Source organism: Oryza brachyantha, chromosome 1, assembly GCF_000231095.2.
Source record: "Oryza brachyantha chromosome 1, ObraRS2, whole genome shotgun sequence".
Taxonomy (NCBI): Eukaryota; Viridiplantae; Streptophyta; class Magnoliopsida; order Poales; family Poaceae; genus Oryza; species Oryza brachyantha.
The window spans coordinates 9,456,626-9,481,533 of record NC_023163.2 but is presented as its reverse complement, the minus strand read 5'-3'; the positions used below and the strand labels follow the sequence as shown (position 1 = coordinate 9,481,533).

The window sequence follows — 24,908 nt, the reverse complement described above, 5'->3', positions numbered from 1 at the left end:
AACGAGAGATCGATCGAAAAGCTAGCCATAGGCTGCCGGCTTTTATAGAGAGGCCTAGCTAGCTAGCTAGCTGCAGTGTTTGCTCAATTAATTAGCTTTTCTGTTAATCACAATCAATTAAAAATCTTAATTAACTAATTTTGCCGTTGAAAAGTGTCTGGGAGAGGCAGTAGGTTGACCACTTCAAATAAATTAATGCTCCATCACTATTATTATCTACAACATTTAATTTTTTACACATATTTGATCATTCATTTAATTCAAAGATTTTGTACAAATGTATAAGAACATAGGTTATAATTAAAATACACAAAGTAATAAATCTACTACAACAAATAAATGATAATTATATAATTAATTTTAATAGAACGAATAGTTATATATATATAATTAATATTATTATCTATTAAAATACGGATAAAATAACTGTATAAGACGATATGGCGAGGAGACTGACAATTTGGTACCTCGTGCTTTCTCCTTGCACAGTATATAATGTAGGGAAGAAGAATTGGTCATGCAACAGTAGTAAAAACGTTATCCAGGTAGCTGGCCAAAGGGATTTTCTTTTCGAGCGACCATAACTGTTAGCCGCGGTTTCGTTCACACTTTTTCTTTTTTTGCCAGGACACACTTATAAATTAAAGTGTAAGGTTTTTATAGTCTATGCTACTCCCTCTACGCATGTTGAGTGTATAACGTTTTTACTTTATTATTTTACTTAAAAATGTTTAAATATCTAAAAATACGTCTTGTGTTTAAAAGTGCCTTTAAGAGTAGTAAAACAAGACATAATAAATAAATAATATTTTTTAGAAATTAAAATAGGACGAGTCTAAAATATCAAAGCACCGTGTATTTAAATATGGAGGGATACTTGTTATGGTTTGATTCATCAAACCGGCCCCGTAAACAAATTCAGCAGCCATCAGCCATCACCCGAATATCAAGAAGGCATGCATTTGGTTGTTCTTGGTCGATGTGTGATCAATATCAAGGAGAAAATGCCAAATTAAAATGTTGGATCTTTATTTTCAGATTGTGAAAGAGGCCACCCATGACCCATCCCCGTGACTTGTCGTGACTCGTGAGGTGACCAATCTCAGTTTAATTTACACAAAGTAGAGCCCTATAAATCAATTTATTTCTTCATCAAGCGATCGATCGATTGCCCAAAAATATTTTGCAGCTATAGATGGTTATAGGTTCCTATCAAAAGGACCATGAAGCCAAGTTTGGGAATATCCTCTTTTGCTTAATTACATGTGGTTGGGAACATTAATTGCTGTTGCTACACCTCGATCGGTTCCTTTTCAATGTAGAAATAATTTATATATAATGTTTGTTTTTTGGGCTTGTTTAACGTCCTTGAAAAAGTATCTTAAGTTACCAAAAATTGTAGTATAAAATTCTGATATCTTAAGATACTAAATTTTTTATACTGAAAAATATAACACCTTGAGATACTTTTTTAAGCATGTTAAAATTAAAGGCCCTTGTTTTTTACCCAATACCTAAATTTGTTTTATTGAGCACTCTTGAGTAAACTAGTGTAGGATTCTCATATACAGTCTTAGTTCAATTTCAAAGAGAAGCGGGAAAAGCTATCATGTTCTAGCTAATTAGAGAAACTTATTTTGCAAGGACATATGGATTTTTGTAGGGACTATAAGGGCATGTACAACAGTGAGACAACAGCTGTCTATATGCGTCCACATCAGATTATTCATCCTACGTGACATCATTAACTCAAGAAAACTAGATTACTGTCTCTTCGTTCGTCTGGTCTACTGCTTGGACACATGCTCCCAAGTTGCATGCAAACTTTTTCTAGAGAAATACTTCATGTATTGGTTGCATGTCACAAATACAAACATAAAAAATAATGTATTAAATATATATGCTATAGACAGCCAAATAGACCACCTATTATACATGTTGTCTATTTAGCTGTCTCTATATATCAAATAGACAACAGCCGTCTACACTGTTGGACATGCCCTAACTCGCCCGCTAACTCCTCAAAATGGGAATTAAGATATTACTCCATTTGGTCGTTTATGTTTGGCGTCGTTCACCTTTAATCTATGATTAACTATTCATGTATCTTATTTAAAAAATATATAATTATTTTTCATTTTGATGTGGTTTATTTTATTATTAAAGTAACTATAATAATAACTTATATTTTTTATATTTAACAAAAAAAATAAATAAGAAAAATGATCACACAAATACTAAAAGTCAATAGCGTTAAACATATAGAAAACTGGAGGGCGTATAACCTATCTCATATTTATTTGACATTGATATATTGTCCTTGTGAAATTGCTTACTTTTACCCATCAATTAATCTGTTGCCTCACTGAATTAATGTTGCACACGGATAGGTAAGACTATCCAGATCTCCTTTTTGCATTTTCCCTAAGGGTGATCTTTTGGCAGCTTTTCAGGGAAAAATCCAAATGACATATTTATAAATGAAAAACTATTTATGAACTAAATTTTATATATGTGTTCTTAATGACATAAAAGCTAAGGGTAAAAAATAAACTATAATATAAAACCTCCAAAAACAACTTCAAATTTAAGGTTGAAAATTCAATTTTAGCTTATAAGCATAAACAAAGCTAAAAGTTGAGTGGGTTTTCTTCCTATCAATTCTTGCGTGTTCTATTTGCTTTCTTACCTATAAGTTTCTTTCAATTTAGGAAAATTATGGTAGATTACTATTTCAGACAAATTGAAAAAAAAACAGTATATATAGCAGTTGAATTCCTTCGAGAATGAAAAAATGTTCTTGATTTTTAAAGACGTGTCAATTTTTTTGGGCATTTTGTGGAATTTTCAAGGACTTATTGTCTACGCTTCATAAAATAAGTTCGTTTTCTAGTTCAAATTATATGCTCGCTACTGAGTTTGGAAGTGGAAAGAAAGGGATATATATACTTTCTGCAGGTCGCATTGCCTTAAAACATAGGCTCAATATTAATTCTGCACCAAACTGTCCTTGTGGCATTCTTGTGACCATTAATTCATATGTTGCCGTGTTGAAAATGCATCAAATAGGCTAGCTTAGCTCTAGCTCTAGTCCATGTTATTTAGCCAGGACTGTGCTATTTTCTTTGCTTCGATCGATATTGGATACGTTGTCAGCTGGTACTTGTTTCCTTGAATTAATATGCTGTTTCTCTGTTTCTTCCCTTCGATTGCTTGTTCTCTGTTTGCTCCCCTCCTCGTGTTAACTTCTGTAGAATTTTGATCTCCAGTTAGGTATTTTAAGACTTTAGCGGCAACTATATTTTAATCTATACACAAATCTATTATATACTCCCTCCTGTCATAAATCCCTCCGGTCATAAATAATCGACGTTTAAAAACAAGATTCAAGGTAGAGTCTCATCTACCTTCTTATTCAAAAAAAAAAAAGATTCACCAAATCCATAAAATACTTTTATGTCCATATATATAAACATTAATATATTATAGATATTACGATGATATTTTTAAAGTAATCTACGTGTACCATTTTTTAAATTAAAGCACTTGACAAACCATTTCTGATCAAAATTGAAATTTTGACAAAATCAGTGAACGTAAATTTTATGACTGTAGAGTACTTTTTTATATAAAAATAATATGAGCTGTATGTGTACGTACGGTCGTCAGATTACATCGACTGTCATTTCGCATACTTTTATTTACATATATAGCTCCCTCAACCATTAAAAAAACAGTTCCGTAGTAAACACTGAAGTTGCAGAAATTTTACAAAAAACAAAATTATTTGCGAGAAAGGGCACAAATAATCCATTTCGATTATTAATCCTGCTGACAAGCTAAGAAAAGAGGGGCAATTAATAGTGTGCATGAAGCGTCACAAGCTACAACTAAATGACACGTCAAATAATTGGCAAAATGCATGCATATGCAGACAAATAAAGTTTCTCATACACAAGTGGTATAGGTTTTTCTTCATGAGACATCGTCGTAGAATGATTTGATCTTGACGCGATCAGCTCGACGCGATCTCGTCGATGGAAACGGTGGAGCCGGAGTAGTGGTACGCCGCCGTCCCGGCGCCGGAGGAGGAGCCGTTGTTGACGACGCTGCAGTTGAGCCTGACCTGCCCCTGGCTGCCGGTGAGCACCTCGATGTTGCCCATCTTGACCATGGCGGCGGCGAACCGCTGCTTCCAGAGCGTCTCGTTCGCCGCGAAGCTGTCGGCCGACGCGCTCAGCGTCGCGTTGGCCCGCAGCTGGTTGTCGGAGAAGAAGAGGCCCAGGTTGAGCGGCAGCAGCTTGTAGTAGTTGTTGTCCAGCGTCGCCGGCGTGCTCGGGTCGATCGCCGTCGTCGTCGGCGTCGACGAGTTCGCGTTCGACGGGCACAGCGCCCGCAGCAGCGTCGCGTACGCCGTGCTCAGCCCCGTGTCCACCTGCACGCACACACCAGTAGATATCCCGGTGAGTGAGAGTGTGAGAGGATCGGCGGCGAGGTCGTCTTCCGGCGCCGGCGTGACTAGTCAGTAGTAGTACTACGTACGATGGGGGTGGTGTTGTTCCAGATGCGGGCGAGGAAGGAGGTGCAGAAAGAGCGGCCGACGGTGTGCGCGCCGGAGAGGATGACCATCTCCTCGGCGGTGAGCGACTTGTTGGCGAAGCTGGCGACGAGCTGCGCGGCGGTGAAGGTCGGCTGCGGCAGGTTGTTGAGGGCGTCCTGGTCGATGGAGACGTTGCCGTCGCGGCGGCCGGAGGGGACCTGGTAGGAGACGTTGCCGGTGAGGTTGACGCTGTCGCGGGCGGCGAAGGCGACGATGTCGGCGCAGGAGACGGTGCGCGGGCACGCCGACTCGACGGCGGCCTTGGCGGCGTCGATCACCTGGAAGCCGCGGAGGCTGGGGTTGTTCGGCGCCGCGTCGCGCTCCGCCGTGTTGTTGGGCGACGTCAGCAGCACCGACGCGTCACACCCCTGTACAGCAATAAAATAAATTACCTACTCAGTATCAATTGGTCTAAAATTCATGGTGAAATTAAACTTTAGTTACCTTGCTAAGGGTAATTCACTATCTACGAAATACTTCATTCGTTTCGTATTTTAACTTGTTTTGCATTTGTTCTAAGCCAATCGTTTTAAGTTTGAGAGCAAATGTAGGTAAAAATATGGCAACATTTACAACGCAAAATAAATATATTATGAAAATATGGATTTAATAAAACTAATTTGGTATTAATGCAAGTAAATTTTTATAAACTCGATCAAACTTAAAAGAAATTTGATTTATTACAAATCCAAAATGGCTCATAACATTAAACTGTTCGAGTATTACGCACTAAACATATACATTTATCGATCCTATCTCTAGTTCTCTACGAGCACCTCTTAAAATTAAACTAACACATCTTAAAACGAAGGCTCTATATTGTTGTTGACGGGTAGATCACACCAAAATAAATATCTAAAATTCTAAAAAATAAAAAAATATTATTTTTAAGAGGGAGGACACAACTACATATCAAATTCTAATTTCTATCTTCAGATGGATCGTCTTTCTTTGAACTGGGTAATCTGTTTTGCCCCCAAACAGATCGACATGGTGTAGTGTTTATCCAGCGGTTTACGACATACTAGGCTTGATTAAAGGTTCAAGTTCCCCATGTTCAAGCCCGATGATGAATTAATGTTTTGTTCCGAAGTCTATTTAATTAGTTGGCAAGTCATTATCTCAAACTAGTATCGATCTCCTCGATATAGGGGTCGTTTAGATGGGGCTAAACTTTTTAGTCTCATGTCACATCGGATGTTTGGACACTAATTTAAAGTATTAAGCATAGACTAATAAAAACTAATTTTATAAATGAGTGGTAATCCATGAGACGGATTTTTTAAGCCTAATTAATCCATAATTAGAGCATGTTTACTGTAGCATAACATAGGCTAATCATGGATTAATTAGGCTCAATAGGTTCGTCTCGCGAATTAGTCCAAGATTATATATGGATTTTATTAATAATCTATGTTTACTACTTATAATAAACGTTCATTCGATAGAAAATAGACTAAAAATAAATCTCTTATCCCAAACACCACCATAATCTCTCCGGCTCTCCCTGAAATCCGTATAGAATCTAGCTAGACGAGATGCCAGCAATTGAGGATGGACATTAGTACAAGCAACCATATTATATTATAATTTCAGATCGCCATGCATTCGTCCACGGTCTGAACTCTGAATGATTCTGTCTCCGACCTACGACGTACTACGGTTCAGTTAAAACTATCCTAATTAACCAGCTCGATCATATTCATATGTACGTACAGTGGTGTGGACAAAGAGAGGTAGATGGATTTTCATCCACTCTTTTTTTTGCAAGTTATCTAATAAGTCATAAAGTTTTTAAAACAATTAAAAGATATATTATATAAGATGTATTATTACTCCACGAATATGCATATTCAAATTCAATTTCCATAAGTTATAACCACTGTACATATGTTCACGTTTAAATTTGTTATTTTTTGTTACAACTTATATAAATCAAATTTACATCTCATATTAATCTATATAGTCATTCTATTTTTTTTGAAAAATAATAACTACCTAACATGCAACAAATGAGTTAATACGCAAAATACTCTCCACAACGGGAGAGAACATGCATGGGATGCCCTTAATGCACATCATGCAATGCAGCCTTTTTTTTTTTGAAGAGTATGCAATGCAGCTAGTCATCGAGATCTGCGCGTATGGACTGAAAAAGTCGAAGGAAGGAAAGGAAAAAAGATGCAAGGAAGATTATTTGGGAGGAGCAGGTACAAGAATAACGGCATATATGTGTGTTGCTTCTGTCGATGGAATGTCATATCGATCTATCTGGAGGCTTTCTTTGACTTGACTCTGGATGAGCTAGCTAGCTAGCTTTCACCTTTTTTTTTTCACTTTGATCTTTAATTTCTGCTAATCAAGAGGACTTTAATTTGCGCTTCTCTGGTGTGTGATGACGACGGGTTAATGACTTTTCCAGATTTCCTTATCAAGTTTGACATCAAAAATACCTATATATATATATATCGATTGCGTAATTGCACCTGTTGAGCTTTTCTCCACTAATTTGTAGTCTCTCTTACTGTAATTTACAAAAACACGAGTCGACTAGAGAGACAGATATTTGTTTTGGACTGTACATAGTTTCGAGGACTGTAAAACTTATATATACTCCGTATTAGATAACAAAATGGCGTTCATTACCACACTTTATCGAATAAGTGAATTAATTACTACAACCATAACAAGGGGGAAAAAAAGAAACGAAAAAGAGAAGGCTTACTCTGACGAAGCAGTCATGGAAATGGAGGCGGATGAGGCCGGCGGCGATGCCGGAGTCGTTGGCGAAGGCGTTCGTCACCGCCTGCCGGACCAGCGTCTCGGCATTGGGGCAGCTGGTGTTGTAGAACCCCACCTGGAGCTGCTGCCCCCGGCTCGCCGCCGGCAGCTGCAGCAGCAGGCAGTACGCCGCCAGCACGGCGAGGGCCACCACGCCATGGCCGGCCATTGCCACCGACACGCAGGCTCAGATAACTGGGAGACTCTACTAACCACAAATGGGGAGGCTGTTAGCTTAGGGGTGATGGCCATATCTGACAAACGTGATGGTTTATATAGAACTATAGTTAGACCTTGTTTAGTTCCCAAAAAATTTCTCCAAAAACATCATATTGAATCTTTGGATATCTAAATGAAGTATTAAATATAGATGAACCAAAAAACTAATTACATAGCTATGAGAGAAACCGTTAGACGAATTTTTTAAGACTAATTAGTCTATGATTAGCCACAAGTGCTACAGTAGCAAATATGTGCTAATGACGATATAATTAGGCTTAAAAGATTCATCTCGCGGTTTTTAGGCGAGCTGTGAAATTCGTTTTTTCATTCGTGTCCAAAAACCCCTTCCGATATCCAATCAAACATCCGATGTAACATTTATACCATAAATTCTTGCCATCTAAACACCCCCTTAGTACTACGGCATCATTGTTTTCTTTTCTTAGACGAAGATAAAAGACAAAAAATTATCTGATTTTCATGATAGCTATTTCATAGTATATATAACGAAATTAATGTCTATATTGGAAAATTTTTGTATAAAAAATATAATTTAATAGTTTAAAAAGTACGTGTGAAAAAACCAAAATAATATACCTAAAATAACGTAACCTATATACCAGTGGTTTGCAACTTAGACACACACTTGACACTTATCTAGAGGAGTGAGAACATGATGCAGGACACATGGGCCTTTGGCAAAAAGCTATGCTAGCGTAGTAGATACCACGCTATACAATCAACATGAACGTGGCCGTATGGTTGTCTTTGCTTTGGTTGATTTAATTTAGTGGGTAGCTTTTCTTTTTTTTTTCCTAGAGAGGGAGAAGGTTTTATCCCATGTATATATTTAATTAAAAAAGGTAAGTAATATTTATTTTATATATGTAGAGAGAGAAGATTTTCTTGTTCCACTGATTTAGTTTTTCACCTTCTAATAGGAAAATTTCCCTGAATATTACTTTCGAAAATTCTCCTTGAGGCTTCTATATCACATTGCAAGACCCAGAATTTCGAGAAATTTCAGTATTGCCATGAAGAAGTAAACGTTCCGTAATTTGCTAACCAAATTTTGAGTCTTTTGAAATTTACCACTGGGGAACTACTTAAGTTGGTGACATGCATGCATTGGATTGGCGAACGGAATGGCAAGGAAAGGCGTGGAAATTGGACGGTAGACTCCAAAAGGCTTTCATTTTTGGCGGTAATTAGTGAAATTTCTTCAGAATTTCACGAAGCTTGTTGGTCCTCTACTAGAGTTTGAAAGAGGATAATTAATCAACCTTAGATATGAATCAACTCACTAAAGTACAGAAAATAGTAAGACTTAAAATATATAATGATGTTAATATATTTATTTTAGTATATATAGAGAAAAGAACTATTAAACATATACAGCAATAACTGTGCATCGATGTTCCAAATAACAAGTAAAAAAGAACGTAGGGGAATAGCAGCTTTCGCTTTTGTATATATATGCTTGCAAACATAGGCATGCTTATGCACTTGGGAAAACGTTACAGCCCAAAGCTTGAGTCTAATGTGTACATCTAACGACCAGTGGAAGCCAACAGAGAAAGCGATCGAGTAGGTACGGTTAACAGGTTTTTGTTTTAATTGCCCATTAATTAGATGCTCATGTGCACTTTACTGTTCATTAGTTCCATGAATACTGCATGGAGCTTTCATTTTTCACTTTAATTCGTTTCTCCGTTCCTTTTGTTATCTTTTACTCCTATATACTGTCCATGTCGATATCTTTATTGACTCTTGAGGGAGACATTGCATGGTACAAAGAAGAAGTCGAATGAATGATTCCCAACGCCTAGAACATGTGGCCGCACATGATCCATGCTAATTAATTGATAATTAACATCCCGGCCTGCTACAAGTTGATATCGTGCATGCACACACTGCACAAAAAATGTTTGAATTTGTTGGGCAGGCATGCAGTTCATTGCAAATATCTGCTTGCTTCAGGGTTCAAGACAAACTACTGAATCTTTAGCTCGGCTTAATTAAGGAAAATTCTACGGATACAAATTGGAGGGATCTCTTTTAGTTTGGAAATGACAAATAATTAACCATGCCAGGAGCGTGGACAATCATTGTTAGAAGTAGACATTTTGAACACGATTAGTACTGCTGCTTTTCCCGACAGAGAAAAACATGCATTTTCAACAGGTGTGTACTCTAGCCTGAAAGATCAGTTCACATATGCTCTCCTACCCCAAAAGATTTGGCAAAAATGATTGTGTCCATCAGATATGATCCTTCTATTCTCTTGCACTCATCTTCCACATCGCGCCTAATCAAATACTGCCATATACAGTAACCTGTCTGCTTTGTGACACTTTAATTAATCAATTATTTAATTGTGTCCTATATAGGAGTAATTAAATAAATATATATGTACCATTGTCTTGATCCCACATGCTGATCGATGATAGATCTATGCCCGGTTTTTGCTCATTTCGTGCCAACCAGTGGTATGCAAGTTATCCTGCATGCCTTTGATTAATTAATTAGTCTCTGCTCGGTTGCTTGTGGCAAGCATGGAATCCCCTCAGCTTGTTAATTAAGTAGTACTAGTAATTAAGTACTTGACGGGCATAGGGAGATGTTTTCGTCGTTTGCTTGTGCCAACAAGCTTGCTAGATTGCGTAGCGTTTGTCCGGGCTTGTTCCACGCACAGACGAACGAGCGCAGCGATTTCTGGGGTTTGGTGCGTACGTCCGATCCACATGAGAATATCTGCACATGCACCTATGTGGCTATGTCACCCTTGTCTAGCGTTAAAAAGTAAGCCCTCAATATTTTATTAACGTTATAGGCATATTCTTATAAACTAAAATTTAATTTTTTAATCTTAAATTTTTAACATGTAGTCATGGCTTGCACCCATAGGACCACTTTATCAATTTTTAGGTGGATTTTTATAATATGTCTATAAAAGTAACACTTAGGTGTATACTAAAATTGACTTTTAACTAATTGTAGTATAAGATGTTTGACTTTTTCGGTGGTAACGTTTGACCATTTGTTTTATTCAAAAATTTAGCACAAATATAAAAAAATAACAAGTCATGTTTATAGTTCTATTGATAATAAAGTAAATCACAAGCAAAATAAATGTTATTTCCATAAATTTTTAAATAAGACGAATGATTAAACGTTGCAACTAAAAAAGTCAAACATCTTACATTATATAACGGACGGAGTATCAAAAATATATGGTTCAAATTATAAATGTCTATGAAAAGATTTGAAAAACTTTAACGATATGGAGCCAAGATGGAACTACCATGCACAAAATAAAATATAAAATAAATTCATAGTGGACAAAAAACATTCATATTGGAAAACGATCTCCAAAAGTGGGAAAAGGAAAATTCTAGTGTTAATGGAAATTGTCATTTTAAATCCATGTGAAGAATATTTTGTTAAGAAATTAATTCATAATTTTTATTTTATCTAGTGATACCAGCATAGCTTAGATGCTTAGGCTACTTGTGGTGGAACCTGTTCATATAAACTCAAGTACTGGATTTAACACACGTGTCATATTTACAACAACTTATTATTATTATTATTATTATTATTATTATTATTATTATTATTATTATTTCAGCGATAGACAGTGTACAATGTATCTCCGAGCGATAAGACTGTGGTAACTTTGTTAATATCAAGATATGTCACCTAGTTTTTACAGGTGATTATAAAGTTAGGGGGTGTGTATGCATTCATAGAGCTATAGAGTAAGCGCATCTACATTTATAATGGGTCCAAAGAAAACAATCCTTTTTTTATGGGGAATTTGACTATTTCCCACTCTTAGATTTGTATCCTCTCCCAATACCCCTCATATATTTGCACTTAAGGAAGTACCACTGGTGAGAGATTTATTTTAATTATTTGCCACTTTTGACCATGTGAGGTGCCATGTAGGACTGCCTATGTGGAAAGGCACGTCAAAACCTAAATACCCCTATTATCCTAGCCAAAATAGCGTTTTCTCCCCAATCAATTCCTCGTTACCCATTTTGTTTCATCGTTAAATTTATTACTTAGACCGTGTTCGGTATGGGGTTAGCTAACTGCGCGGAAAACGTACCGGTAGATTACTATATGATTAATTAATTATTAGTTACGAAAACTTTAAAATAGATTAATATATTTTTTTAAAAAAACTTTCCTATAAAAACTTTTTGCAAAAATAAATACTTTAATAATTTAGAAAGTGTGCACAATGAAAACGAGATAATCTGGTTTTGTTAACATATCACAAGAACTTGGTGTTAGTTGTTCCTATAATATTCCTAAATTATTTGAAGTGTTCCATTTTTCCAATATACAATTGTATATACTTGCATTAATTTGACTTGATTTATTTATGATTAATTAATCAAATTATAGTACATGCTAGTTGTCTGCTTACTGGATTTTTTTGCTAGGATGCAATGGGTAAAATGGTCTTTTTGCATCCACTAGACATGCTGGCACTTCTCTGTGGTAATCCACATCATCAAGAGTGGTAAATAATTAAGGATGTTTCTCTCACCGGTAGCAATTTTATAAGTGCAAAGCATTTGGAGAGGGCACCAACCTAAAAGTGGCAAATAGTTAAATTCCCATTTTTTACCTCTTTGTAGAACTTCTTTTTTTTAAAAAAAATTGTAATACTGTACTCCTCGTACCACTCTTTTTGTCATGTGAGTTGTATATTGTGTTTTTTAGAGAGCATGTATGCATGGCAATACACGGGAAACACGCTCTCAAATATAATTGAGAGGGGACCGCACGTTTGATCGGTAGGTGGGCATTGTTTCTAGACAATTTTTAATGAAAACTATGTCACAATTTCCCAACATAAGACCTTCGACAATTGCCCAGAGATATATAAATACTAATGAATATATATATATATATAAACAATATACATTAATATAATAAAACATACTTCCTCTGTTTCTTCCTCTGTTTCTTTTTATTTGATATGTTGACTTTTATGTTTATGTTGGATCATTCGTCTTATTAAAAAATATTCTAATTATTAATTATTTTGCTGTGATTTAATTTTTTTACTAATTTTTTTTACAAATGACTCATAATTTAAATAAAACAAATGGTCAAATGTAGATTGAAAAGTCAGCATTATCAAATAAAAATACCGAAGGAAATATCTTATGGACATGGGGTGTGCCTATTTTATTGAATAAACTCAAGTATAAAGGCGTATGTTTGTCAAATAATGACTTCAGTAAATCGCATACAGGGATCATGCATGATCCATGTTTTTGACGAAACTATGTTTGTTCTTTGTTTTTAATTTTGCTAGCACATGATTTGGAATGATTATCTATAAATAAAAAATGAAGAGAGACAATCTAGAATGATTGAGTTAAAGTCCATCGCCTGATCGATTAGGTAAGGGCCACTGTCGATTATACAATACTCAAGATCAGGACTTGGAGAAATTAAAGAAATTAAGTTTATTTACGTGGTGAGCTAAGCTGGTTTAGTGGAAACCGCCGTGTTTATTACATTTCTTTTTCATATAGAGCTAGCTAATCAAGGTCGTGTTTGACGATATGCATGCATGGTTTGTACTTTCATACCTTGCTTGATTGCTTCAGTGTGCTTAGTTCACATTCATATAGTTCATAGTACACAGATGGCACTATCAGTGAGGACGCTCAAACTAGTCTAGGAGAGATTCACTAGCTTCATGTATATCACTCTACCATCAACTCCACGCATATCAAGTTTTTTTGTAATCACCTATTACAAATGTACATGATGTTGTCTTAACTTTAGCACAGGGCATCAGAAGAGCAGAAAACGGAGAATCAAGGAGTGGTCCAATCAACATAACCATGTAACTGAACCTCTCATTTTTAGTTTGCCTACAAGAACTAGATGCTATGTTGATGCTTCTTGCAAAGATAACAGGAATAGTAATCCTAGTTCATGATCCAATTAGCCACAAATCGTTCCTCATCCAAGCATGCAGTGTAGCTTGGACCAGGAGCAGATTCGCTCGGCGAAGGAGGGGCTAATTACCTTTAAGGATGTGCGGATGTGCATGGTCAACCTATAAACCTATAGATAGTTTAGGTCGGTTCTAGTTCAACAAAATAAACTAAAATAAACTATGTTTACCATAAAATAAAATTTGGTTTATTTAGTTGAACTAAATCGACGCTAAAATACTCGTGGGTCGATCCATGGCCATCACTAATTACTTTCTTTCTCCTTTAACCCCTACTCTTTGTTAAATAGTCCCACATTAATTGTGGAGAGACATTGGACTATAAGTGGGGAAGCCTCTCACCTCAATAGCTAGCTTTTGAGATGGAAAAGACCCTTTACATCCTACACTCTTCTTTATTCTCATCTTTTTCTCTCCAATCGCCGTTTTATTTTTTTATAGGATCTAGCGGATAGAGGGCTTGAGCTCCCGACAATTCGACACTCACGTTAAATCTGCCCTGGTTTGAACCTCTCCTTCGCAAGCATAATTTACCGGGATTTGGGTGGCTTGCAAATAACAATAGCTCTTCAAATAGATAATACAATTATCATCTTGGATAACTCCATGTACGAGAGATCATCGACCAGAACGACCTCATAATGTTTGAGTTGCAGCTACCCACAATACCATTTCGGCCCAATTAGAATGGGCTGCACGTTAGACGCAATCCCTCTATGGGCCAGCTAACACGGGCCGCTCTCCCTTTCCCAGCCAGTGCCAGAGCAAACAGTCAACGGTCAAACTCTAATTGTCAGACAAGAGTACAAGACGGATGAAAACAGTACAGCTGGTACGTATACCGGTATACGTATACGTATAGTTATTAACGCTCGAATACGAAATTAAAAACAGTCCAAGATTGCAGGAGATGCAAAACGCACGCTAATACACCACACTCGAGAGAATTACTTAGCGCGACAAATTAAATTAAAGGTCGACACGCAGAAATTTCAAATGGTCTCGTGCACGTCACGAGAGAGTCGTACGATCCGTGGCTGCCTGGCCTAGCTCGCCGCGACGGCGACGCCCACGGCCTCCTCCTCCTCCCCCTCGCCCGGCGGCAGCTCGACCACCTCCGGCGACGAGGACGACGACGACGGGTTGACGACGTTGCAGTCGACGCGGATCTCGCCGCACCTCCCGGTCTGCACCTCGATGTGGCCCATCTTCACCATGGCGGCCACGAACCGCTGCTTCCACTCGGCCTCGTTCGCCGCGAACCGGGTCGCCAGCGCGTTCATCGTCGCGTTCACGCGCAGCTGGTTGTCGGAGAAGAAGAGCCCCTTGCTCTGCGGCAGCAGCTTGTAGTAGTTGTTGTCCAGCGTCGCCGGCGTGTCCGGGTCCATTGGCGTCGTCGCCGGCGTGTCTTCCCTCGGGCACAGCGCACGCAGCCGCGCCGCGTACGCCGGATCCAGACCGGCGTCCACCTGCCATGCATGGACACACCGCGTCACGTCAGCTCGTATACTTGGGGGGAAAGAGAACACCAGCGGCCCCATGGCCGACGGCGACGGCGACATACGAATGGGGTGGTGCCATTATTAGTCCAGACGCGGTTGAAGAAGGAGGCGCAGAAGGAACGGCCGACGGAGTGGGCGCCGGAGAGGACGACCATCTCGTCGAGGGTGAGGAACTTGTTGGCGAACATGTCTGCGAGGGTCGCCGCCGTGGCGGTGGGCGGTGGAAGGTTGTCGAGGGCCTCGGTGCCATTGGACACGCGGCCGTCCCGGCGGCCGGCGGGGACCTGGTAGTCGACGTTGCCGGTGAGCTTGACGCTGTCGCGGGCGGCGAAGGCGATGATGTCGGCGCAGGAGACCGTGCGCGGGCAGCTCCGCTCGACGGCGGCCTTGGCGGCGTCGATGACGTCGAAGCCGCGGAGGCTGGGGTTGTTGGGCCCCACCTCGCGCTCCGTTTGGCCGCCGCCGGGGTTCTTGGTCAGAAGCACGGAGGCATCACAGCCCTTGCATTACACACAAACGTACTATTAACCCGTGCCAATTTATTTTTACTGTTTCCTTTTGATTTTTTTAATTGACACCGATGACTTTTCGATATACGTTCAACCCTACGTCTTATTTTAAAAAATACACAAATATGTAAAGTTATAAATCATACTAATAAAAATTACTTTAGCAATAAATCAAATCATAACAAAATAATAAATAGTTAAATAATTTTTTTTAAATAAGACAAATAGCTAAACACAGATGTAGAATTCAACTGCGTCAATTAAAAGAATAGAGTGAAAAACTGTTAACTAATTAAGCTCATCACTCTAAGGAAGGAATTTCTTTCCAAAAAGAAGGATAACTAAATATTTAGTTATTAATTACTGAAGTTTATGACCATGTTCAGATCAACAAGTGCATCAATGACCTGGTTTTGTTAATATCGCTTGTAGGTGTATTCATGTAATGTGTGTGTCCTGCGTTTCTTGCTTGTAATCGAAAAATAAAACAAATTAGCAAGTTTTTTTAACCACTCTTTGCACCTTGTTGTTGCCAACGAGGACAATATACCAAATTTTCATGGTTTCGTGAGTAAATTGAGATTGGACTATATTTTATTGTCTAAGTTTTATTTTGGATCATACTTATACCTGTATTTCTACTTTGAACCAGATAAATATGTCATTTATGTGGTTTGGATCACCCAACATTCACATTGAACCATGTCTAGTCTCTCCTCGGCAAATGTATATATAGGATGAGGAGTCCGTTGGTATACTCAAGATCATGTATTTGAGGTCATTAAAATGTATTGAAAATTGTTTGTTGTTATTCAAATTGAAACAATGACAAATTTACTCCATCTAAAGTAAAAGGATGGATTAAGTGATAATCCATAATAAAATTTAGATAATAAAATATGGTTTAAATAGTATTTTACTCATTTTCATCCACCTCAACGAGATTAGCTTCAGCAAGAAGTCCCATCCAGATGAGGGGTGGATCTAGCACAAGGGCAGTAGGGGCTTGAGCCATGCTACCCTATTTAAGCTATCGGAGCCCACGTAAAAACCTCCTAAAATTTTTATAATAAAGATTAGCTCTATCTAACTTGTTTAGTTCTCTTAAACCTTATTGGCTAGATCCGCCACAGATTCAGACGTGTCTCTTCTGTCTACGATGGTCCACATGGCTAGATCCATTTTCATGTCCCTTAATTTCGCCGACTTCTAGTCTTGCACACTCTTACCGTAGGAGAGCACTGAGATTGGCCAAGTGGGTACCTGTGAGGCCTTTTGTTTGTCACCCATTGCAAGCAGGGAATATGTGTTCCCTTCATAGAAAGAAAATTACTTTGATTCTGTAACCAGGGCACGCATATATATACACTGATGCCCTCTGATTTCTGTAGCTTTTCTTTTTATGGCTTTCAACTTTGTTCCCTTTGTCTTGAGAGACAGCTCTACCTTTTTATTTTTCTCGGTTTTCATTAGCATGATCAGTGTCCCTTTGTTCTTTAGTCTCTTTACTTCATTTTAGACATTGATATGGTTCACTGTATATATGCATGTGTTTGAGGATCATCTTTCTTAAAAAATAATATGTATATTTCAACAAAGTTTATAAAATATATAATGGAATTGAAGTAACTTAATCTTAATATTGTATATGGTGATAAATTTATCCCTATATGAAAAATCTAAATACCTAAACATGCATATGTGTTTTAAATATATGAGAAAATCTACTCCATACCATTGAGTTAGCATCGATTCAACGATCTGCCATTGACTTTGTCGAGTTCTAAGATATACCCTCGGTTTAGCAGTTTTCTCTATAATATACCGTTGGATCCTATGCATTTGTAATAAATGTCCAAAATGCCCTTTAGACATACGAGATTGCTATTAATTTATCATGTTAGAAGATCAAGAAAATTATGAAAAATTTTGCCTAGCATCCTAACAAACCATTATAGTTTATCGGTATGTTTTAAGATCGAGATTTATTTATTACAAATGCATAGGATTTAAGGGTATATTATAGAGAAAACTGCTAAACCGAGGATATATCTTAGAACTCGACAAAAGCAGATCGTTGAATCGATGCAAACTCAATGGTATGGAGTAGATTTTCTCTAAATATATAGCTGAATTCATGCATTCTAGCTAGCTAGCCCGACAAGTAGAATATATTGCTGGTAGATCGAGGGATATATGGTTGAAAAGAGGTAGGTCATATTAAAAACGGGGAAGCATAAAAAGCTAGCCAAAGCAGACATAATTAGTAAAGTTAATTGAAAAGCAATAAACAACAATTACAAGTTTAGAGATATTGTCGAAAGTCCCATACAGGTTCATTAATTTTATTCACGATATATCCCATACAAGTAGGGATTTATAAAAACTAACTTCAAGAACTATATATCTGAAAAATGTTGAGTTCTCTTGGTCCATTTGAAGTATTTTTATAAGGTTTATGCGTGTATGGATAGACCTGACTCAATCTAGCAGGGTAAATGGTTACTCTAAGTCTCTATTAGTGTGGCAAAATATGATGGTCGCCATATGATTATTAGAAGATTTGAAAGTAGATAAACTATAACTATATCAACCCAAATATTTTATTTTGATCCCCCACATGGGAAAAAAATTCAATGAACAAGAAATTTGCACATGCGCATGTATCATATCAATTAAAGTGTAGGCTGTTAATTTTTAGTGTTTTCTAAAGGATCACCCTATCTTTTCGCTTATGCTTACTTTCATAAGCCAAAATTTAATTTTTTAACCTTAAATTTAGAGTTGATTTTGGGGTTTTTTTACCAAAGTTTATTTTCTAGTTTAGGTCTTTAGATCGCTAAGAATATATACATAAAAGTTTCATTAATAAATTATTTTTTACTTATAAATATGCCGTCAATCACCCCCATCAACCAATGGTCGTCATCTCGTTTACAACAGAGGGTGGTTGATTGATTTTTTAATAGGAAAAACCAAACAATATATTTGTAAAAAAACAATGTGTGAATAAAACTTTTATGAACGTATTATTAGCGATCCAAAACCCTAAAACTCAACTCTAAATTGAAAGTTAAAAATTTAAATTTTAGCATATAAGCATAATTAGAAATAAAAAGATAAGGTGCGTATGCATGGTTGTATAAATAGAACACACGAATCATACGTTCATGAAGATATATGGCGATCAACATATAACTTTTTTTTGCACTGCTGTGCACTATGCATATATGGTGGACAGTAGCTAGCCGTCGAAAGCTCGTACGTACTTACCCGGACGAAGCAGTCATGGAAGTGGAGGCGGATGAGGCCGGCGGCGACGCCGGCGTCCTTGGCGAAGGCGGCGGCGACGGCCTGGCGGACGAGCGCCTCGGCGTTGGGGCAGCTGTTCTGGTAGAAGCCGACGCGGAGCGCGCCGCTGGCCGTCGCCGGCAGCAGCCACAGCGCGCACGCCGCCACGGCGAGGGCCACGCCCACGCTGCCTCTCGGAGCCATGAACGCACCTATCCTGATTAAGCAACTTAGGCACTGGTCGAGGAGTTCTGTATATATAAATAGACCGGGTCACTTGTAAGTGGGAGTGGATAAAAAGCTCCAAGCTCGTGGCTCGGATCAGAATTCAAACTCATGGTTTTCATGAGTCGAGCGAGAGGTAGGCTTTTAGCTCGTGAGCATAACAAGCCAGTCCACAGCTACTCATTTAGCTCTTTAGTACCAAAGATCACTATATTTTTATATATTAAACTTATTAACTAGTGCTTAGTCCTATAATCACATCTAAACTATTACATTCAGTAAGTTATTTGCTAACTAGTGTATATTCTTATGATAATATATGATAAAATGATAAATTTATAAATTATATAGATAATTTAGATGAGATTTAGCTGGTTAACTAGCATAACAAGTCTAACAAGCTAGCTCGTGAGCCAAGCCAAGCTAGTCTTTTAGTTTATTAATTTTAACAAACCGAGCTAGCTCGTTATCTACTCCTATGTATGTTGTACATACAAATGTCAGGAGATTGACTGCACACGCAACCAGATTATCAAAAGAACCAGCCAGCAAAACCTATAGCTTCTTTGTGGGGTGTGAGGGGTGTTGGATTATATTATTTGAACGAAGAAACAACAAATCAAAGTTTTAGGGGATTAATTATTAAATGTGTAGTTCAATAGTTTAGGGTGCTAGTTCACATCAAAAGGCAGCTGGACATATTCAGACGTTCCACCTAAGCCCTACAGAGATTTTGGATCGAGCCAGTGACCGTCCCTCACAAGGCGCATTAATTACATAAGGTGGTTCCTTTATTATTATTATTATTATTATTATTATTATTATACACGAAAGAGACGTGCGCACGCTACTACATTAGCATATCACATTCACACATTCGTGTATATATCCGGTAACATGTACATGTTTAAAAACACAATTGCCAGTCACAAATCTTGACTTACAAAAATCATATTGTAACCTACCATATATATGCAATATTTGTTGTAACCAAATTTAAACCCATTATATACTGTACACTCACCACTTTACCTTCACATCAGGGATGCTTCTCATACGTAGGCCCCGTCCGTTCCCCTTCTTATTAATCTAAACCTAAACCTACATTCATTCGTTTTTCCCGCATAAGCATCACGAACTGTAAATGGTGTATTTTTTTTGAAATTTTTCTATAGAAAAATTACTTTAAAAATCATATTAATATATTTTAAATTTTTTCTAACTAATAATTAATTAATTATATACTAATCTATTACTATGTTTTCTGCGTCCGATAACAGTATCTTAGCCAAATGCAGCCACAGTATATCTGCATGTGAACCATACTATTTGTGTAAACATATAATCCATATGTTCCACTGGCTTTCTAACTTTGCCTAAATTTATTTATAAGTGCTAATAAATCTAGGCGTATATACAAAATATATACATTGATATATAAATGAATTTAATCAAATTTAGAAAGTATTATAGTATAGAACGGAGAAAGTACGAAACACGGATTTGCATCCGATATTATCATATCATGTCGTAGTAACACGTACATAACCATAATCACACAGACGGTTCAACCTATGTAGCAATGGATTAATCAAGGACATTGCCGCAATTCTTTTTAAGGAAGAAATGATATTTCCATATCATGCATGCACTTAATTAAAGGAACAAACTCCTTTAAAAAGAGCTCTCTCAATGCTGTCTTGCTGCAAAAGAGAGAGAGGGGTACGGTTAGTGTAAGTGTGTTCATATCATCTTTTACAACTTTAGTTCCAATCAATTCCATCTTTTGGCTTTTTTTATATTAATAGATCAAAATTTAAATTTTTAAATTTAAATTTGGAGTTATTTTTATAGTTCTTTTATCATAGTTTATTTTTAGCTTTGGCTTTTAAATCGATATGAACATGTATATAAAAGTTTAATTTAATTATTTTTCGTTTACAAATATACCATTTACCTTTAAAATAACCCAAAATATGACCCCACTATAAGAGGAGGACTTTTTGTCTTTGACAACTTTAATTATAATAATGTATTATATATTTGAATCGACACCGGAAAATCATATGTGGACCGACGTGCCAGCATATGATGCACGATTGAAGCAAGGTATATAGCTGTCGGACTGGAGAGAGCAGAGTCACTCAGCAGAGGTAGAGCGTCTATCGATGTTGGCTAAAATAACATTTAACATTTTTATTTTGTAGATTCTGCTTTTGATTGTAAGCCTAAATTTAAAATTTAGAGTTGATTTTTGCGCATATATTTTTTGATTTTTGAGCATATTGGGTCTACATCTTTCCTATCTCTTTCTCTTATTTAAATGAGATACTTAAGGCATCTATTTTGGAACATGCATAGGTAGCTCTTCACAAGAACCACTATTTCTTTTTTTTTTCATTTTCTTCATTTTTTATATGTGTTTATAGTTGGTTTCTTGTCTACTGGTATACATGCTCTAATGTGTAGTGATTCTACTTAAATCGAATATCAGAAACTGCACGATTAGTCTAATGTTGATCAACTCACTAATAAATAAATAATACATGCACGCGTGTATGGATAGAGATAAACTAAAGATAAAGAGCAGACGCGCATGTTCTTCTGAGATGAAAGGCTTCATTTGGCGTCAGTTGCAAGCTCAGACGCTGAGGCGCATATGCACTTTCCACTTTCTCAATATTTCGCTGAGCTTTTGTGCTTTTTGACTGATCACTTTGGCTTTAGTTTTCCTCTTTGTTTTCTTTGAGAGATTTGTTATCATCATACGCTTCTACGAAACGTAGGAGCTGATCGTTTCGTTCATACTACCTATGTCACATAATAACTTCATTTTTTGATTTCTGTGTCTAAAGTTTTGATTCATCTTATTCGAAAAAATTATACACAAAATTTAAAAAATTAGTCATGTATAAAATGCTATTCATATTTTATCGTCTAGTAACAATAAAAATATTAATCGCAGAAAAATTGCAAATAAAACGAAGAGTCAAAGCATTATATCCACAATTAAAAAATAAACTTATTTTGGGACGGAGATAGTAATAAGTATAAGCAAAATAATATATTATTAATAATAAAAATTATAGTTAAATTTTTTACATATGTGTTATTATCGTTCTAAAAGAAAATATTATAAAATAAACTATAATTAAAAAAACTATAAAATCAACTTCAAAATTAAATTCCAAAATTTAATTTTTTGGCTCATGCTTATAAGTTGTGGCTAAAACAATTATACCAGTACTTATATATATAGACGACCAAAATAGAATTGCACATGTGATTTGTCTTTCGTAGACTTTTGACTTTCGATTCTTTTTAGGTGCCAAAAAGTATGAACTATATTTTGAATTTTAGAAACCATACCTGAGGTAGATACGATTTAAATCTAGACTTGTAATGTTTATTTTATAGACAAAATTCGTTACATGCCCTGGAAAAATTTGTCACCTCAAACCTTTCCATGTTATTAAATTTTGCCACATATAGACTTAATAAGTCTGGGTGCAGAATATTATAATTAATAATTAAATCAAATGAGGCATAATCATTTAATGCCAAATATAAGAATAAAATTTAAATTCTAAAATTTTTAATTGACTAAATCAATCCATTAGTTTCAATAGGAAAATAAGAACCCAAATTATTTGTTACCCAATTTAAATTTTGATGAAAATGTTGTGAGGATATCATTATATTTGATTTGAAATTTATATAAAAGATACATATCTTTGTCAAATTTTTTATCAAATAATTCCATCCCCTTTGTTTTATACAAATAAACCACATACTCATACGTTCAAAAATCACTTTTCAAATTTTATGCAAAGTTTATTTTTTTTAGAAAAATCAATGAAATTATTGTTCAAAATTTGATATTCAAAAGTGCATATTCAACCTTCTAATATTTAAGTAATATGCAAAGGGCACTATCATCATTGTTTAAAGAGAACTAACAGTCAAATAATGCTTAACACCAGAGATGCAAACAAAAACTTAGCAGGATACGAGGGATAAATTTTAGGAGCACGTGGGAATTGACTCTATTTTATACTCTCAGTGATTTTGAATACAAAGTTGTAGTGTCAAGCTCTAAAACTTTTATGTTCAGCATGTCTACATTGGAGGGCATTTGAAACATTCCAAAAAAATTTCTAAAAAACAAGTACATATGATAATAAATATTTAGTCTCTTAAACGATCTCAAATTAAAAGGTCATCAACTATAGAGCTGAAAATATTATCGAGATATATATAATTTTGATATAAAGTTCGTATATATCCGATTTCATATGAAAAATCTATGTATATATGTGTTGTTTTATTTTCTGAAAATTAGTTTATAGAGGCGGGTGTTGTTGCAAAAATCGATTTCTACAACCTATATAAGATAGATTTGCTGATAAGGACACTTAAGCCGCCGCCCCCCCCCCCCCCTCCCTCCTATAAACATTTTATTTTTAGAGACAGTTGACTTAGTTACTATATCTAAAAATTAATTTCCAGACGTGGGGGACCCCTGGCTTAATATACCGATGGATCTGCTTTGAGACCAACGATAAAAGGGGATGTAACCAAAAATGGATTTTTATTAGTAATATACTCCCTCTATTTCGAAATATGATCATTTATATAATTTAAATCTTGTCTCTTAATATAAACATTTCTAGCACTACTCACGATAATATTATCAGATCACTAGCATTATGTTCAAAACTATTTTTATTTTATACTCGTATACCCTACGGCCTCTATCAATTTCTCATTTATTAACAGACATTATAGTTTTTTTTCCTTGCAAAACCTATAAACTCTTACATTCTAGAACAGAGGCGGTGGCTAGTTAGTTTAACTCGCTCGCTAGCTAGGGAATGCTTTGATGAGTTTTAGTAAGAACTCATTGCTGCTTTAAGTACAAAAACACTATTGGTAGATCAAAACAATCAGACCCAGTTCAAATGTTTGAATCCAGCTCTCCATATACCTTGAAATTTCCACCCAATTTTCCAAATTCAACATTCCAAATCCAGCTGTATACATTGTTTTTAGATTTTATTCATCATGGAATATTCAAATTCTTTCTCGGCCCAATTCTCTGAAACTATCAGCCGGAAAATTATGACCTTGGGCTCCTTCCCTTCCCACAAACAGCCCAGCGGCTCCTTCCTTTCCCCTCATGCATGATACGAGCCCACTTTTCCCATAGCAAGCTACCGGCCCATGGCCCAACTGCTCCCACATGCCCACATACTGTCTGCGCACGAGCGCTCGCCGTGCAGCCTCACCGGCGAACGGGCGCTTGATTTCTCCCCCTCTCTAAAGTCTCTACTCTCTACTAAAATAGTATAAACATTTCTAGCACCCAAATATTTTAAGCTAAAATTTAAATTTTTAATCTTAAATTTAAAGTTAATTTTGGGGTTGTTTCACTGTAGTTTATTTTCCCACCGTGGTTTTTAGATAGCTAAGAATACGTATATAAAAGTTTTATTTATAAATTATTTTTTATTTATAAATATGTCGACAATCACCTCCAAGGTTACTTGATTGATTTTCTTTTAATTTTTAGATGGTATAGATTCCATTTACTTGAGTAGTTAGGGATGGCAATGTGTCGGGTTGGATACGGACGAAGGAGGAACATGCATGACCTGATACCTACCAATCCATACCTGACCCGTACCTAAATTGGTTAGCGAGCAAAGTATCATATCTGAACCCATGCCCGACAGATGACCCCCCCACTAGGTATTCTCAAATAAATACATCTTTAATTCCTT

The 24,908-nt window shown here is 36.5% G+C and overlaps 2 protein-coding genes across 2 annotated transcripts; both read right to left on the bottom strand.

Annotated features, from left to right (window-relative positions):
- Positions 1 to 3,792: 3,792 nt before the first annotated feature.
- LOC102706430 (peroxidase 1-like) lies at positions 3,793 to 7,550 on the bottom strand. Its single transcript, XM_006645772.3, has 3 exons — positions 7,326 to 7,550; positions 4,543 to 4,968; positions 3,793 to 4,435 (listed from the first exon to the last, which is right to left on the bottom strand). The coding sequence occupies exons 1-3, from the start codon at positions 7,548 to 7,550 to the stop codon at positions 4,016 to 4,018; spliced, it is 1,071 nt and encodes a 356-aa protein (XP_006645835.2). The 3' UTR covers positions 3,793 to 4,015.
- Positions 7,551 to 14,153: 6,603 nt separating this feature from the next.
- On the bottom strand, positions 14,154 to 19,220 carry LOC102706978 (peroxidase 1-like). The gene is made up of 3 exons (XM_006644064.3): positions 18,883 to 19,220; positions 15,163 to 15,600; positions 14,154 to 15,067 (listed from the first exon to the last, which is right to left on the bottom strand). The coding sequence occupies exons 1-3, from the start codon at positions 19,102 to 19,104 to the stop codon at positions 14,645 to 14,647; spliced, it is 1,083 nt and encodes a 360-aa protein (XP_006644127.1). The 5' UTR covers positions 19,105 to 19,220; the 3' UTR covers positions 14,154 to 14,644.
- Between the last annotated feature and the right edge of the window lie 5,688 nt (positions 19,221 to 24,908).

Excerpts from the sequence above, each read along its gene's own strand:
- LOC102706430 (XM_006645772.3), bottom strand. The coding sequence starts at position 7,550 with ATGGCCGGCCATGGCGTGGTGGCCCTCGCCGTGCTGGCGGCGTACTGC. Across the intron at positions 4,969-7,325 it reads TCCATGACTGCTTCGTCAGA|GGGTGTGACGCGTCGGTGCT; the intron begins GTAAGCCTTCTC and ends ATTGCTGTACAG. Across the intron at positions 4,436-4,542 it reads GGAACAACACCACCCCCATC|GTGGACACGGGGCTGAGCAC; the intron begins GTACGTAGTACT and ends GTGTGCGTGCAG.
- LOC102706978 (XM_006644064.3), bottom strand. The coding sequence starts at position 19,104 with ATGGCTCCGAGAGGCAGCGTGGGCGTGGCCCTCGCCGTGGCGGCGTGC. Across the intron at positions 15,601-18,882 it reads TCCATGACTGCTTCGTCCGG|GGCTGTGATGCCTCCGTGCT; the intron begins GTAAGTACGTAC and ends GTGTAATGCAAG. Across the intron at positions 15,068-15,162 it reads ATAATGGCACCACCCCATTC|GTGGACGCCGGTCTGGATCC; the intron begins GTATGTCGCCGT and ends CATGCATGGCAG.